At 42.0% G+C, this 18,241-nt stretch overlaps 1 protein-coding gene across 1 annotated transcript; it reads right to left on the reverse strand.

Moving 5' to 3' along the window:
- Positions 1-1,147: 1,147 nt before the first annotated feature.
- ube2ql1 (ubiquitin conjugating enzyme E2 QL1) lies at positions 1,148-17,160 on the reverse strand. Its single transcript, XM_003443775.5, has 3 exons — positions 16,937-17,160; positions 15,300-16,261; positions 1,148-4,568 (listed from the first exon to the last, which is right to left on the reverse strand). The coding sequence occupies exons 2-3, from the start codon at positions 16,041-16,043 to the stop codon at positions 4,437-4,439; spliced, it is 876 nt and encodes a 291-aa protein (XP_003443823.2). The 5' UTR covers positions 16,044-16,261; positions 16,937-17,160; the 3' UTR covers positions 1,148-4,436.
- Between the last annotated feature and the right edge of the window lie 1,081 nt (positions 17,161-18,241).

Here is an 18,241-nt window from a genome sequence, read left to right on the forward strand (position 1 = left end):
TAGCATAACAGTCAAAGTTCTGGTAATTGCAAAATTTGCTATGTTTTGTTTGAAGCTCTTCATTGTCAAATTACACCATACATGGTGTAGTACATAAAAAATCTGCTGAAAGAAGTATCTGAATTGAAATACACCATGAATATATATCTATAAAATTTGCGGAATAAATATTTTTGAAAAAGAGTTGAAATCAGCTAAAATTAGTGAAATTTCCTGTTTGTTTGAACCAGTTGTGCTGTATTAGTTATAGATTATTGTGATAGATCAGCTGTTGTTCATGGAGTTTTAAGTCATTCTTTTTAATTAACATCTTTGCTGTGCTTAGCTGTGCTTTCTACGTTCTTTGTAAGTGAAAGTAAATGTGAACACACCAAAAATAGGAATGCTATTATTTTATTACTGCTAAGAAAACATGCGGCTGCACAGCTACGATAGGTAGAGTACAAGAGGTCAAACCCAGGCAGCAAAATCGTAATGATAAGCGAATTAGGTCTGATTTTACGGTTAATTTGAAGTTGGCTAACACTTCTGCTTTATAGTCTTCCTGTCATAAGCCCATAAGTGCAATTTCTGATCGTTATCACAGTTAATGATGCCAGGTCTCTCTTGAAAATGAGACTTTTAATCTCAATGAGATTTTTTACCTGGATAAATAAAGGACTAATAAAAATAAAATAAAAATGATCAGGAATGAGATCCAGTGTAAAAAGTAAATAAATAAATAGATTTTTTACGTTATTTTTTTCTACAGTGTGTATCATTTAACCTTCTCACCTTAAACATTATTAATCTGAGTTAGAGTTCAACCTTAATCTCCCACTGCAACCTTTGCACACACTGTCTTTAACACATCCATCTACAGATGTCCACTACCCACCATATTCGGGTAACCACACTTGGCCATACAGAGGGAACACTGGGTCTAGGAACTGGCTGAGGAGACAAGGACGGGTGATTACAGTCTGTCCTTACCATGAATGTTAGAAACGTTTTATCAGCTGCAGTAAATGAAAGTAGGCCAATGCAGGGGCCAGGCTGAGGACACAGCAGATGGAAGTGGGGCATTATGATGTTTGAGAGTGTAGCAGGGACATTAAGAAAGCTCCCAGATGTGACATTAGCTCAAAAAACAAACCAACAAATCAGCAGAGGTTGAATAAGCTGTAACTTTTATTGCACATTCCTGTTTGGTCTTGCAATGACCTTTCACCTTTTTGAACTTGTAAGACCTCGGTCTGGACTAAACACTCAAGTCAGAAGTGGGACGAAGTGACCCAGGGTAACTCATCACAGGTCAGATTCCCTCAAGAAGTTTGATTTGAAGCATAGAGAGGTCACACTGAGCCCCGATCTCTGACTCGTGAGACTTCAGATGTTTGTGTTGACTGCATTACCCACAAACCAAATCATTGTTTAGAGAGCAGGACCAATGGGGAAAGGGACAGTAGTGACATCATGGAGGGCACCAGAAAGTATTCAAGGGAGCACCATGTCACTTTCTTGACTCCACTTTGATGCACTCCCAAAAATACTCCCTTTATAATCTCGAGGCTTCACTGCCTTCTGTCCTTCTTTTCTGCCTGAACCGCCCTCCACCCCACCCCCTCCCCAAAACTCTGATCACACAAATACATAGGCTATCATTCTTAGTAGGTTTTTTTTTCTTCTCGTTTTCTTGTGACAGTACCTGCAACATGCTTCAAATCTTCATTTTGGCAAACCACAAATAAATTAAAACACAAACATTCATATAACACAATGTGACATTTTTAGGACGCTTAGAAAGAAAAGAAAAATACATACAGTACAGAACCAAAAAGAGAGAGAAAAAAATATATACCAAGAAAAGAGAAGCATTTGTATTTTTTTTGTTTTTTTCCCCATATTTTTCTCACTTTTCTTGAAAAAAAAAGAGATACAGTAGCTAGCTACCAATCACATCACATGCAGATATATTACAACATAATCAGTTCACCCAGTTAGTGTCTGCAAACTACCGATCTAAACTATATCACAAAAGTATTCTCTTGAAACCAGCAAACACTCAGCTGTTTGAGATATTTTGTCATAATAATTCAGTTTACAGTTTTCTCTGCTGACAAAGCCGAGAGATCACTATACGACCGACCCTGAAATGACTAGCCAAATTCAAAAGAGGACTAACGCGCTTTCGTACATGATCACATACCAGATGGTGATGGTGATGTTTCTGTTTCTTTATAATTATTATTTTTTTCATGATGGGAGTGTGACACACACATGTGCTCACACGTGCACTCAAACCCAGACTTGCTGTCGACCGCGACTCGAAGGGAGCGTCGGGACGAGATATGACCTGATCCGAATGCGGCACGCTGGCTCTGCGATTTTTGAAAATCCCACGGTCGAGGACCGCTGAGCTGGGAGCTGGCTCCAGTACCCCTCACCTGCCTGCCCTCACCTTGCCAAACCTCCATCCCTCCAAAAATTAAGGCAGGAGAAGAAAGTGACAAAATGTCAGAGCTGAGCGGGAGCTCTGACATCGTCCATCCATGTGCTCTCGCGGCTCTCCTCTAATGACGCTCTGCTGAAATGTCAGACCAATTAGCAGCCCTCCCCCTGACATTTAACTGGCGGCAAGCAAAACAAACAGAGCCCACTGGACAGAATGGAGAGATAGCTAGTCTGCGGCTAGCGGGCCCACTCGGCTGATTGAGACCGACGCTGTTGCAGCCGTACAGTTAACAGTAGATATATACTAAGTCCTTTTAAAAAGGTTGGAGCTCTATGCCTCTTAAGTAATCACGGCCGTCTTCGGCCATTTTCAATCCACCTGACATTTCCAAGAAGCAGGCGGCGGTGATCAAAGCTCTCGCGATTGCCTCCCATCCCTCTGTTCTCCTGCCTTCGGTCTCTTGCTTTCAGCAGACATCAATCCGGCGGGCTCTGAAGCGCACTCAATTTAAAGCACCACCCCAGCACGCCATCCTGTCTGTCTTCATTTCTAGGTGTTACCGCCGAAGGCCGCAGGTGTACGCTCCAAGTGTGTGAGCTGTGCAAAATGTCTGGGCGAGGCAAAGCGTATTTTCTGCCGACCTTTTCTCCATCGCGTGCATCCACTGACAGACGAGGCTGTGTGCGCGCAGATATTTGGTCACAGCTACACGCGTGTTTTACGCTAATAACAATCGGGAGCTGACATCGACGGCGGGACAAGAAGGCAGGTAATCTAGCAAAAAGCCAGCACTCCCTTCAAGTCTTAGTGTCATTCACAGTAAATCATATTTTTCTCTGTTAAAAGTGTTGTCTCCCTTACTCACACGCGCACACATACACACACGTACTGAGGCCTAGCCTTCAGCTGTACCATCTGGTATCTAAATCGCGAGAATTATAGTCTTCATTCCTCTCCTACACACACACACACACACACACTAACAAGAACATGAGAGAGAGAGAGGTGACTGAGTGTCATTCTAGTTATCATACATACAGTAGTTACTGCATAAAGCAGCATGTGACTCTTTTTCTCCATTAAAAATCAATATCCATCTATGCAACAGTGAGCTCTAAATTTAGCCACAAGAGATGGAGAGAAGGAAACAAAGTGAGCTAAAGAAAGAAACAGATAGAGAGAGCGAGAGAGAAAGAGAGAGCACAGCTCCATGTAAATTACAATCTTCATGTTGCGTTGAACTGTGAGCAACGGCACAGTCAAAAGAAAGGGGAAATGAAGGTGCGAATGAGTGAGTTTAAACGTCAGTGCGCTGCCCTTCTATTAAACATTAACAGCTTCATTTATATGTAAATGACCCGACAGCTACAGAGAGAGAGATGGTGGGACGTAATGCCAGTTCAAGAGAAGAAAGGAATGAGGGATGGAAAAGGGAGGGGAGAATGGGGGCGGGATTGCAAGGACAGGAGAGGGAGACGAGTCTCCTTCATTCAGTAGTCTTTCACATGGGTGGAAAAGTCCACACTGTCCGATTTGTCCCACTGCACATGCATGCGTGTGCATTTTGAAAAAAAAAAAAATCCACCCACAGTAGAGCACACTCCGATGCACGTGCACACACTCCCAGCGGATGTCCAATGCAGTGACATACACACACCCACCCTCCCACCCATACACTCGCAAGCAAACACTGCCCTCTCAGGTCTTTCCTAAACCGGGGAAAGAATCCCTGGGTGAGAGGGAGGTGAAGCAAAAGTTGTTTTCTAGGTGGAGTGACAGTGATGACTGGATGTCAGCTCTTCTGGAGATGGTGACCAAAATCCAAAATAACAAAAATAATTAAATAACACATAAAACCAGAAAAATAAAATAAAATCTTGAGTGAAACAGCAAAAGGTGAAAATGAGAGATTGTTGAGTTAGCGTGGTGTGTCGTTTTGCGTGTCGGGGCTAGCTGGGTTTGTCCGGCTAGCGCGGGGGTCGGAGGGACGGTGCCGGAGCATTCAGCCGTCAGAGACGGGCGGAGACACCCAGCCGTACTTCTCGTGGGTCTTCACCAGGGATTTGAAGGTAGCCTCGGCTTCCTTGCGGCTGAAAGCTTTCTTAGATTTTCCGGCTTTCCTACATATACGGCCCTGTGACAGATAAAGAAACAAAGGGAAAGGAAAGGGTCGGGGGGACAAGGTTAGCTCCATGTGTAAAAGATTAGTAAAGTACAGAAGCAATTAAACAGCCCACTAATGAGGAGTCTGAACACATGACGTTTGTCATTTTAGGCATGATGGACACAGGCATTAGTGTTGTGTAATTTAATTCAATGAGCGACACCATGATAGACGTGTAGCAAAACTTTAAATTGTCTCCGTATTACAGCTGGTGGGAAAAAACTCGATATAGCATAATAACACAGTATTTTGTGTGGCTATTTTGTATACTGAGACACCAAATATCGACATTTTAATAAATAAATGAAAATACGTTGGGAACACTACTAAGAAGGGCTCATGTCATGCACCAAACTTAAATAAAATCAACCGAAAAAGCATCCAAACTGGACACACTTAACTTGAAACATTACCTCCTAGTTTAGAGCTAGTTGCTCTGTCACACATGTAGAACAGGAAAGCAACATATTTGAAAAAAACAACCCAAACAAAAACCAAAAATAGCAAACCGGTGGCTACTGGTGATTTTATTGAATATTTTCACATTCTGGTATCAGTTGCAGCTTCAAGTAAATGGTTGCCTAGAGCTTGAGGGTGTTGCACAGTTATTACCACTTTTGATCTCAGGCGATTGCAGAGGTCATCTGATTGGAAACAACCATTCTGCAATCAGTTGACTTGGAGTGACTGCAATTACTCTCTGAGAGACTGTCAAAGGGTTGCAAATAATTGCTGTCTGATTTTCAAATGTAGACAGATAGCCAACATGTTGCCATCAGTCTGAATGAGTCTTTTTCAATAAGCCCAACCGAGGGGACTTGAGTAGCTGTTACCTCATTGTATTCTGTCTATATTCCTATAGAACAGATGGTTGCTCAGTGCGAATGTAAAGTCCATGTAGACAGCAACAGATGTGATTTTCAACGATTTATGGAAACATTTGGTATGTTTTACTGACAGTGTTGGTATGCATGACGATCGCATTTTATATAAAAATAACCCCCTCATAGAACTTATTGGACAAAACAGATATTAAAAAACTACATATTTTGAACCCAAACCACAACATTTTCCTAAATCTAATTAAGCAGTTTTTTATGCGTACATGTTACTAACACGTGAAACCTAATTTAATCAATAAATGAAGGCAAAGTTGTGACTTCACCATGCCTCCAATTAATGTAACTCCACAGAAGAGGATTAGGGCCACTGGAAAAAAAGAAAGAAAGAAGTGGGCAAATCTTTTTTTTTCTTCTCCAGAATTCTGAGAAAAAAGTCAGAATTCTGAGAAAAAAGAATTCTAAGAAAAAAGTCAGAATTCAGAATTCTGACTTGGGCATGAAGTGGGCATGTCTTTTTTTCTTCTTTTCCAGAATTCTGAGAAAAAAGTCAGAATTCAGAATTCTGACTTTTTTTCCTCAGAATTCTGAGTTTAATCTCAGAAAAAAAAGGTCAAAATTCTGAATTCTGACTTTTTTCTCAGAATTCTGAGATTAAAGTCATAATTCTGAGAAAAAAGGTCAAAATTCTGAATTCTGACTTTTTTCTCAGAATTCTGGAAAAGAAGAAAAAAAGACATGCCCACTTTTTTTTCCCGTGGCCCTAATCCTCTTCCGTATAACGGTGCCTTTGCCGCTCTTTAAAAGAAAACTACTGTGTATCTCTGTGATGCCAGCAGCAGTATTTACTGCCACAAGATGTGAACATTAATATACAAGATATATGAGCCATATTTTAGCCATAATTTTGAACAGAAACAGGCTTGCTACTTTTTTGTTTGATATTTTATATTAAACTAAGCTGGCCAGCTGCAGCCTTACACTGTATTTAACGTGTTCGTGTTATTTTGTGTCCCATCTCACACTCACTGCCAAAAAGTAAATATTTATTGGTTCCTGCCAAGATGTGATTCTGATATTATTTTGTCATCAATGTAGACTATTAAAAAGGTGTGTCTTCAAATGTAAAGAAATTATATATTCATCAGTGTGTTGATTTTTTTAAATAGTGATATCGATTTACAAGCTGCTGGCAAAGGTTGCACTCACGTATTCACTTTCTGATGGCTAAAGTGCAGCCTCTGCCAAAGACGCTACTTTCATGCAGTACATTTGTTTGACTGGCTCTCTGTCTAGAGGAAACATCCAAATTATGAATGGCTTTTCACTAAATTGGATAGATCCAGAGCTATAAAGCTATTGATTAGACGTCAGCCATGATCTAAATCTAGGATCTTTGCCATTAGGTGGCAAATCTATTTTTATTCAGCAGTATAAAACTTACGGAGACAGAGGCTTTCTTCTTTAATGTATTTTGATAGCTGTTATTTTTTTTAAATAAAATATTTTCATGTTCTTTTTTTATGACAAAAGTTCTAGATTACATTTTTAATAAGCATGCGCAAGCCAAGTGTAGTGCCACAAAACCAGCCTTGATGACACTGACGATAAAATTCAGAAGATTGTTGTAACATAGACATGTACATATTTTTTTGACAAAGTTAAAAGAAAAAAACGATTTTCAGTTTACGATGACAGAAAATTTAAAAAAGCAGCGATTAGCAGAATGTAACAGTTTAATGTCAGCAAACTAAACTCAACATCTAATAAATAATACACATAGGAAAAAAAGGATTTTTAGGAATATCAACAAAAATCTATGCGAGAACTGACGTAAACCTTTCAGTTTATTTCCCTCCAGCTTTTATGATATTAGCGCAAGATGGTGGAAAATTAAAAGTCCAATTCATTGCAGATGAAAGAAATCCTTGATTTATGGTATAATTTTTGCCTGTGCACATTCATTTTGATTTTTAAAAAGCAGAATGTCATTTTGCAAAACTTCAAAAGGAAGCACATATCAATACTTTGTGATCTGGATATACAACGTCAGATCAAAAGGTTCGTAATTGTCAGCAGTCTTGTCAAACGCTTTATGAAAACAGTTTTTTGAAATCTTTCCAAACCACAGACAGAAAGACAGAAACGCAGCCCACACATGCACATGGATGAAGTTGATGGTGAATGCATAGCCGCAGGAGGGATGTTGACAAGACAGAGAGTCTGAAAGCAGGTTGACCAACAACAGATCAATGTTTAAAGGCGGGCAAAAAAGCTTTTAAGACGTCAGGTTCAATCAGAAGTAAAAATACACCCTCTAGTACTCGGGGAAATGCAGAGATAAGTGAAGAGCAGAAGCACCTATGGCACTAAATGATGAAAATGTGTGTATATACGACAGAAAATATACACAAAGAGCCATTTAACTGCCTTGTGCATAGTGAAAAGCACTGTGATATCTGACTTAAGGATTTCACCAGGCACCATGCTGCTGAGGCCCTTCCTCCTTCACACGACTAATAATAAATGTTTGTGTGTGTGTGTGTGTGGAAGGGGGGGGGTATGGAGGAAAGAAGAGTAGGCGTCAACTGAAATGATAAAGCTGCCTTTTCTGTTATTGGCAGTAAGTCTTCCCTGAAGAAAGCTGTGTAGGAGGATGAATGGAAAAAGAAACAACTCACTTAATGCTGAAAAAAAAATATAGGGAGACGTTCAACGCCATGACACCACAGCCTGGACAAAGGTGTGACTCATACCAGTGTCACTAGCTTTTTTTTCATGTATTAAAATCACTTGAGAAACACGGGAGAACCACAAATTTGACTGCACAGTGGCTCTATGTACACTGGTCAAACTGTAGGTTAAATTTTGTGGCGATTCACAGGAAAATACTGGGTACTGTACACACTATGACACACTGCACCACTTCCCTTTACCCATAGCATTGTTCTTGGCAGGGAGGCACCGAGGCTTTCCACTGAAACCAATACTAACACAATTCCCTCACTTGGTGAGCGCCTCTGCATGCTGCAGTGCAGTGCAGAAAAATTATACACCCATAGCCAGAACATTAATCCGTCAGGTATACTACGCTTCTGTGGAGTCAGTTTTCTGCAGTTAAGGACGGTTGTCATTGTTGTAGGAACATGACATCCGAGAGCCTGAACAAAGTGGCCATGATCTTTTTTTTTCAGTATTCCTTTTTCAGTCTGCTGCTTAATTGAATAGTTTGGGGAATTGGGCTTGTTTGAGTTCTTTCCAAGAGTAAAAGAAGAAGATTAATACTTCTCTTCATACAGTTTGTGAAGCAACAGCTTGTGGCTAGCTAGTTTAGCTTAGCACAAACACTGAAAAGTGCTAACGTGCTTCTTTAAGACCTCACCAATTATCTTCTTTTTAATTGGTACAAAACATTAATAGCAGGGGTGTCAAACATAAAGCCCGGAGGCGAGAATCAGCCTGGTGAGCACTCTTACTATTATCTCACTATTATATATGTGAATATAATAACTACAGGACAGTCTGAGCAATAAATTACCAGAAGTTAGAAGTTAGTACTTGCAATTAACAGTCATTTTTGTTAGGGAATATGTTAGCAGTTGGGCCATACTATGCCAACACTTTTTAGTAATTTACCTACACAAACACACACAAACCCTCTATGAGTTGCTTCAGTTAATATGAGTTACATGATTAGTACTTGTGGTCCTTGTTTAACTTGTGTGTTAGCAAAAAACATCAAGAAAGAAAAGCATTCATTTTTGGAGTTTGCATTCGACGTGGTGTTCCCATGTAGCACTGTCTTACTCAAGGAGCCAAAAGATATCAGGTCGTGCTACTTTTTCTGCCTCATCACCAGCATTTAAATTTAAAGGGGACCTAATGGACCTTTGGAACCTGTGAAAACGGTCATGTCCTTAAACAAGAGGCTGAATTTAGGACTACACTTCTAAATTGCAAATCCAACATTAATTCTCAGCTCCTGTGACATCTGATGAACCGTAACCGTGCGCCATGCATACTTTCTCGGCTATTCTGGGTCAAAAGTGATGCCGGGGATAAAGGGAGGTGAGGTGGTAACGCGGAATGATCTGGAGATTAGGGTTAGAGTTTCCATTCCTGTAGCAACATTGGCCTCATTTCACTGCGAGGCTTAGCGACTCACTCTGCCTCTACGTTTGTCACTCTGTCTCTCCAGCAGACACGTTTAAAAAACGTCGTCCGATTCCTTTCATCAGTCTTGACATCGATCCCAATTAGAAATGTCCATTATGACAAGTCATTTAATCTCATATTGAAACACTTGAAATGAAGTCAGACAGCTGAAACCAAGGAGAATGCGGCTGATCTCATCTGAAGATTGAAGACGATCGCGATTTTTAAAGCTGATTAGCGCTTTGGTAGAAAAAACTTTACCATCACGGTGAATTTTTTTTCGTTCCACTTGTTTTGAAGAACTGAATGCATGACTCACCGGGTGACTCACTCAGATGAGATATTATACGCAATGTTGCCTTGGGATATGTTTTCTGTTTCTCTTTTACAAAAAACCCCACTTTAAAGGACATTCTCTTCTTTTCTCAGACAATGGATCAACACATCCTTTAAAATGTAAAACAAACCGACGAGGTTTCACCTGATCAGCTCTCCCTGAAACCTGCTCAGCTTCCCTCTGCTGCCAGAGGCCTGAATACAGATTACTCAGGCTGACAAGCACAAATAATGTTCCGGCTGGCTTCTGTCAGGGAGATGGGATGTGTTGCGCTCTTTTGAAATCACATGCAGACTCATTATCCATGCGTCCTGCCATATGGTTGCTGTCACCACATCAAAATGGCAGGTTCCTTCCTTGGATGGATATGTTAAAGGAAACCGGCTATTGTTAAAGAGGTGAGATTACCATGGAGATCAATGTTAGAGGAGAAGCTATCCCAAAGTGAACTGATTGGTTTGGTTGTTATGTGGAAGAATTTGTGAGCAAATGAGATGCTGTTGTGTGTCTGTGCAAGACGAAATAAAGAAAGTCTGCAGCCGCCAGCCCGAAATACTCAAAGCGCAAAGAGGAAGTCTGTGAATGGGAGACTGTGAAATGTACACTGGTGCACAAGCCTGTATTAAAGGTTTTTGACTCAAGTATGAAACAGGGAAATTGAGTGTCAATTACCTCTATTGTGCTTGCAGTCATCTGGGAGAAAGTCACAGTGTGACACAGGCAACGATGGACGGAGAGAGGAAGTAAAGAAAGATCTGCTCGCGAGAGAACCAGTGGGCAATCAAATGGGTGTGTGCCTGTCTGGGTGAGTGCCCTGGGCCTATGCAGCGCCATGTCAGTGTTTATCTATTTCAGCTAAGCACTCGCTCATTGAGAGAGACACACTTGTGTAGAGTGGCTGCCGCGTAATAGAGATCAGTCAATGGGCAGACCAGGGAAGGCCCCAGTGATGTTGGGAAGCAGCTTTGAGGCCTGGGGGGGGGCGATTGCATAACACAGACATGTGCTAAAAAGGGTTGGGATAAACAAACGGGGATCAGTGCCATCAACATCATCCTCAAAGGGAGCCCAGTGGGACTGATGGTGAGGTCAGTAAAGGGTAAATGATTGCTAGTTTCACCAGTCTGGGTTCCTCAATCTGCACACGATCACACACTACGTAATGCTGGCAGCAGTGTAAGAGTGCAAATCACAGAAGACGGGATGTTTTAAAGGGGAATTCCACTGATTTTACACACAAAGTTCCACTTTCTCATCCGTGGGATGATGACGGATTCTGTGAAAACAGCATTTTCCAACTCCAGAGGGTGCTTTCAAAAGGCTAAACAAACAACGTGATGATGTCATCTGTGCTATCTGAGGGTTGTCTAAGCCTAAGACGGACAGCGGAGTAAAATATCTCTTGCTTGGAGAGTCCTTTTTCATAAATTATATATTTTTTTGTAAAATCCTGTGATTCCCACATCTCTGGTAAAATGACATTAACAGTGAAACTGTTGGAATAGTCCTTTAATCAAGATCCGCAAGTGATGACTCTTGTCATTTATCAATTATGCTTCAATCCAGTTAATTAATTATCCATCCTTGATTGATTTACGAGTTAAAATAATGCAGGTTAAAGCTAAATTTGACAGCAAAATACACAATCCTCCTTTCAAGAGCATGGAAACTGTGTAAAGGTAAATCCTTCATTCAACTGAAAAAACAGGGTGAAAAATAACAAAGAAATTCTTTAAATTTTTAAAAATGTATCCAGTATGTATGACCAGTACTGTGACACCCCTTGTTCCTCTTTATTTTGTTTCCAATGAGCCAGAGTTTATTATGAGCTGTTGAGCAATAGTTCTCTAGGATTTCTGAAATTCGTTTAAAGCTTTTCTTTGAACATTTGCTGCTTTTTCACTTATTTTCAGCCCACTTTTTATATCCGACCATTTTTAGAGGAATGTTTGTTTTTTGTTTGTTAAGACATCTAACACTGACCGATGTAAATGCACCGTTGTTGTGTCTAGAACCAGTTTTAAATAGTGTCCTTAGGCACTTTGCTGCTAGCATAAACACAGCAATTTGTACCATTTTTGTTTTAGTTAATGCTATTAAAAAAATACCAATGATAACACAGACTGAGAGGCATAAAACGCTATTTTTGTACCAACAAGGTGATTCCCAAAGAGCTATTAGCTGAAAACTTGGCAAAGTTTGTATTGTCCTTAAAAAAACTTGTGAAAACTGCGTAAGTAGAGGACAAAAGAATAAGTGACGGGCCTAAAAATCTATCAACAGCAGATGTCCTGTATCTGAAAGTCATGTCCTTAGAAACTGGAAAAAAAAATCCAGCAAAGACCTGACACAGGACATGAGGATTCAATTCATCCATCTGCTCTTTACTGAAGCCTGATCAGAAATGGTCCAAGTGGAAGGTTTAGGCTGTCTTGAGGTTTTTAAAATGATACACAAAAACTGTTCTGAAAATCAGTGAGAGCAGATCCTATGTTGGTTCAAATCATCATCAACATGTACAGAGGTCAGGAGAGACGTACAACAATGAGTCTACAGCCATGTGTAAACCATTGTGGAGGCTCTGTTGTGGTTTGAGGGCTGCATTTCAGTCAGTGTGTGTTGGGAATCTTGTCAAAATTGGTGGAATTATGAATGCGGAAAAGTCAAATGAGATTTTGATTTGCCTTGCAATAGCGAGGCTTTCATCTGATTGGCAATGGCCAATCAAACAAACACGCTGCCAGTACAGTAAACATATAACTTGATAGACAATGGAACAAAATCAGGTGTTGGAGCATATGTGTTGTTATCCAGATTACATCATTTTTCAGGAAAGGTTAAACGTGCCTCCAGTCCACACCTGTAGGTGTAGTTGGTTAACACATTTGCCTTCCATGTAAAAGGCGCCCTTTTAAATAATGGGTGGAAACACCCAAGAGGTCACAGGTTAGTGTACTACTCGTCCCAGTCCCAAGCCTTGATAAATGGCAGGGCTTCATCGGGAAATGCATTTGCCATAAAAACTGTGCTAAATCAAACATGCAAATCCATCCGCTGTAGCAACCACTTGGGAAATAAAGGAGCAGCTGAAAGGACAAGGCTTATTATACAACAAAAAATGAGGAGGCCCTGAACTGCAGAGGAGCTGAAATTTTCACTTTAACCAAGAATGGGAAAACAACGGTTCACTGTCAAAACCACAGCAGTTGTTCTCCCCAGTTCCCAAACACTTACACGGCTTTAAAAGAAGAAATGATACAACCCAATGGTAAACACACACTCTTGTCACAACTTTTTCAAAACTCGCTGCTTGCTCTAAAAAGAGACAACATTTAAAAAAAAAAACAAAGTCACATTTCTATTTTGTGTGTGTGCTACATTTGTTTTTTCTTTACATTTTGCACAGTGACCCAGAGAAAGAGAGAAAATTTGGTGGAACTGCAGATTTGCTTGCAAATTAAGAGTAAAAGCACGTCTGCTGTGAAAACTTGCAAGAAAACGGATTACAGTTCCATCGGCATACTGTCTGAACTCTACTACACAGACAGTAATAGATCTGTACAGATCATTTACAAAATTGGATATCATTACAAAAACACCTACATTAAGCTCGATTTCCCCCCATCCCAGCTGGTGTGATGGTGTGTGCGTGTGTGTGTCTGTGCTTCCTCATGTCTGCAGGTGGAGACGCATGTATCTCTGTTGACTCTCAGCTCAGCACCGTGTCACTCGTGTATCCTCTCACACTAAAAATAGGGAGGAAGCTTCTAAACTGGCCTCATCACTGTTGTCACAGGGAACCGGTGGCCAAGGACAAATAAATATATCCCGTGTATTTAGTTATTTATAGACACGCGTGCGTGTGCGTGTGTTCTGTCTGTCATGAGTAAGAGACTATTACACCTCTCGGAAAACTGGGACGCGGTACATGCGAGTGCCTGTGGAGATGTACAAAAGAGGAGAAGAGCCACACACACACACACACACACACACACTCACAGGAATAATTAATCAATATTGTTTCCATTAGCAAGCCGGAGAAGGAAGACACTGCACCATAATTAGGAGACACTGCAGAGCTGCAACCTCCTCTCATCAAGCAGTAAATCAAGATGTACACACACACACACACACACACACACACACACACACACACACACACATTGCAGGCTTTTTTTTTTTTTTTTTTGCATGACCTCTCTTCATGACAGATTCTAAATGACCACAAATGACTCAGGAATGACGTTTTGTTATGTCATCAAAGGCAAAAAAAGACACTAAGGTTAGGGCAGGCCAATGCAGTGACAGTTTACATAAGGTTTAATACATCAGCAATGTCCCACTGCTGATTCCAAAAGAGCCCGAGTCAGCGAGAAGCGGGGGTGGGGGGCAGAGTGTACCGATGAAAGAGCTGAAACGCATTAAAGAAAAAACCGAATCTTATCTGGGCGGAGAACAGAATATCTACTCAAACTTTAAACGATTAGAGCAGGCAGATGCGTTTAGAGAAGCAGCCATTTCCGCTGGAATTGCAGAGCTGCTGCTGCTGCGGTGCACTGAGGATGTGAAAAAACAGATTTGACAGGATTACATAATCCAGACACTCTAAGTCACTCAGGTCTACTAGGCAGGCAACCTGCCGTCTCTGTTTTGTTCATCCACTTGTCTTCCTGCCCACCATCGCGAACGATAGATTAGAAAAGCCTAACAGGACTACAGAGTTGAATTAGACCGCGTTAGAGCATGCAAAGAGACTTTTCCATCGCATGGGAGCGGGTCTTTGTTGTCAAAGGGTGCTATCACGGAGGTGATAAAAAAAAAAGGAAAAGGAAAAAGGGAGAGCAAGGCGCAACTGCAGACGGAGAGCTGATGCATAAAGGAGACACTGCGTGAAATGGCCGCAGTAAAGTCACATAAAGATGAATAATATTCACAATCAGGGGTTTGCTCACAGCAGAGAGGAGGGGGTGTGAGGATCTGAGACATCACAGCCATGCATTGACAGAAATGACAGAACATGCTATAAATAGGCCGGATGTAGAGAATGAACACTATTTTTAAATAGAAGGATATTGTAGTTCGGTGGGGTGTAGTTCCGCGACACAATTTAAAGGGAAATGTGCTAATTCAGCAATCTTTGTGACAAACATGCCTCGAGAATCTTAAGCGGACGCTGTTTTACGTTAGAAAACAAAGAATGGATCAGAACACAGTTTTTAAACTCTAACTCTAAAAGCTGCTGCACCTGTGCGTAAAAGTGCCACAATTACGCACGACACATCAGCATCAGTAATAGTAATAAATCTGCTACAGATGGTTGATGATATTCCAAGCAAGGACCCTCACCCAGCAGCCCCTGTTTCCCCTCACCTGTCCTTTTACGAGGCTGGCAGCAAACTGTCTCATGACGGCCTCCACCGTATAGGCACTGGACCATCCGCGGGGGGTCAACAGCTCCATGCATATGGCCCCGCCGTCCAGCACGTAGCCGTTCTCCAACCGGGGCGTCAGGACCCGCATGAACGGCGGGGAGAAGGGGAAATTATCAGGAAAGGTGACGTTGAGCAGTATGAACTCGGTGCTGGTCTCCTTCATGTCCTGCCACAGCGCCGAGTCCTTGTCCACCTGGTGCAGCTTGACGTTCCAGTCGTACAGGTTGTCCTCCACCAGCTCCACCGTGATGAAGTTGTCTCCTAACCTCCTGATCTCCTGCAGCTCCTTCATCAGCCGTCGCGTCCGGACCTGGGTGCAGTGTTGCCGGTGAGGCGGCAGCGGTGGTATCGAGGAGGCACTGGTAGCTTTACTGCCGCCTCCTCCTACGCCTCCTCCTCCTCCACCGCTACCACCACCTCCTCCCGTCTGCTGCTTCTCCTTCGCATCCTTGCACTGCTTATCCTTGCCGGACGGCTTGTCCTTGCCGTGCTGGTCCAGCTTCCTCGCTTTAATCTCCGGAGTGCTCAGGATGTTGGTCTCGTTGGCGGTCTGACAGTGTTTGCTGGTGTTGTTTTTCTGGTTTCCTTTGCTCCCCTTTAACGAGCCCTGGTGGTGCTTTGGGTCCTCGGTGTCTCGGTCGTGCAGACGGATCAGACCGATCTTCCGCAGTAGGGTGGCCATAATTTTTTTTACAGACTCACGTTGCTCCGCCGATCCCCCCGCACAGGGGCGAGATTCACCCTTTCGAGTGGGTTCCCGGCTAAAAGAGACGACCTTTATTGATGCCGATTATTAACCTTCTTATACCGCAATCCCCCCCTCCTCCGTTCACTGCAGCCTCAGGATGAACACAACCGGGGGGAGCCTGTGCAGTTCTCTCCTCAGTGCTTCATCTTCGACTAAAAGCAAAGAAAAACAGAGAGACAACAAATGAGTCCAGATGGACAATCGAATAAAACAGCTTTCCTCACACAGACCAGAGGAATCCAGTCATGTTTCCCACAAGTGGACGGACATCACGTCTGTGACTGCAGTTGTTCGGTGATAGGACGATGCGTTACGCAGAAGCACAGAGGTGATCGTGTGGGATATTTTAAGAGAAAGCTGCATAGTATTCATATTACCATGGCAAAAACAAGAGGCTGTATGAGGAAAATCAAAAAGGCGCAGAGAGCAGAGGTAGAAAGAAAAAAACGCCATAATGCATTTCAAGGTTGCTATAGCTTGATGTAATGGACACACTGGATTCCCACAGGACATGATGTAGAATGTGGAAGATCAACAAACACACACAAACACACACATATATATGTAAGTAAATATGTTGACGTAACATTTTCGCTATAAGGACACACAAGCTGGTATAAACACTGTGGAACATGTTACCCCTCAGGCTAATTACCATGTCAACCAGATACAGGTCTCCATAAAGCCGAACCTGGGCACACTTAAAGTGCCGCACTGTTCATAATAAAACGAATTTCCCTTTATGTGTGTTCTCCTGCCCACAGACAAACCCGACACTCCACACACACACACACACAGATACACACATAAATTCAGCCTGTTCTTACCGTGGTTTGCAGAAATGTCCGTTTAATGTCCCGCTCTGTGTGCGTAAAAAAAGGGGAAGAAACAAAAATACAAAAAAAGGAGAGAGCGTTATACCATCCAGCTGATCCGCTGTCTGCGAGAGCTGCAGCGAGGAGGAGAAGGAGAGCCTTTGATGTGTGTGTGTGTATGTGTGTGTGCAGCTGCGGTAGCTTCGGCTTTAATGCAGCCGAGGACGAGCCAGCCCCCGGTAATCCTTCTTCAGCCGGTCTGCTCTGCACCGGCGACGTTACATTTCAAAATAAAAGCCCAGCTTGAAGCAAACCGTGTATGATCATGTATGAAAGGGTAAAGGCACCGTGTTCCAGCTGACGAGTGCTAGGTGCAACACAAGAAATCAGATGAACTGCCTCTTTTCTTATAGTCCATATCTGATCTTTTTCATGGTGAATTAAAAAGCAAGGGAATAAGGTGTGTGTGTGTATGTGTGTGTGTGTGTGTGTGTGTGTGTGTGTGTGTGGCAATCCATTACAAAAATAGAGGACAGTTTTCAAGTGACTAAATATTCATATTTATATTATTATATTCCAGATTTAGCCAGTGTTATGCAATGCGCCGTATTTGTTATCACAACATTGCTTCTATTTTGATGAAAACTCGATTACTTCCTGGTTTATTCTGGCTAACTTGGTGTTCTAGAAGAGGCTAAGCAGAAGGAAGATGCCGGGATGGTGTAACGCCTGCGTCACTGGCCTTCACTTTCACTTTATGGATGCCTTTTTGTCCCCAGCTAAGTCAGCGCCAGTGTATTTTTACTCTGGGTAAAGTTATCTTAAGCGAAGCTCAGCATTATTTCTGAGGGTAATCAGAGAAGACGAGAGTTTTTAAACAGATTTATTTCGCTGTCTTCTTTTTGTGTGTGTGTGGAATATCTGGATGATGAGGTCATAGTGAGGTCAAGAAGATTCTTGTTCTTTCGCAAAAGTTTTAGGACCACAGATTCTGCATCGATTAGTTGAAGGTGGTCAGATCTTTATGTAATGCTCAGTTTTAGACAAACACAGCCTGAGTGATCAGCTGATTCTGGAAAAATGAGTGAACCTCTGTGCTAATGATTTCTCCAAAGGCAACTTGAACTCAGGTGTTCCAGTTAGAAAGATGAGATGAGCTTTTTTTGAGAAGCTCAAGTGTAAAATGAAATTGAAGACTATTACAGTGAAACAGAACAGAGCTGTTTTAATGGTGTTAATGGTGTTGGGATCACTGTCTTCTTCTTCTTTTGGCTGCTCCCTTTAGGCGTCACCACAGTGGATCATGTGGCTCCATCT

The sequence above is a fragment of the Oreochromis niloticus genome, linkage group LG22 (genome assembly GCF_001858045.2).
Source record: "Oreochromis niloticus isolate F11D_XX linkage group LG22, O_niloticus_UMD_NMBU, whole genome shotgun sequence".
Lineage (NCBI taxonomy): Eukaryota > Metazoa > Chordata > Actinopteri > Cichliformes > Cichlidae > Oreochromis > Oreochromis niloticus.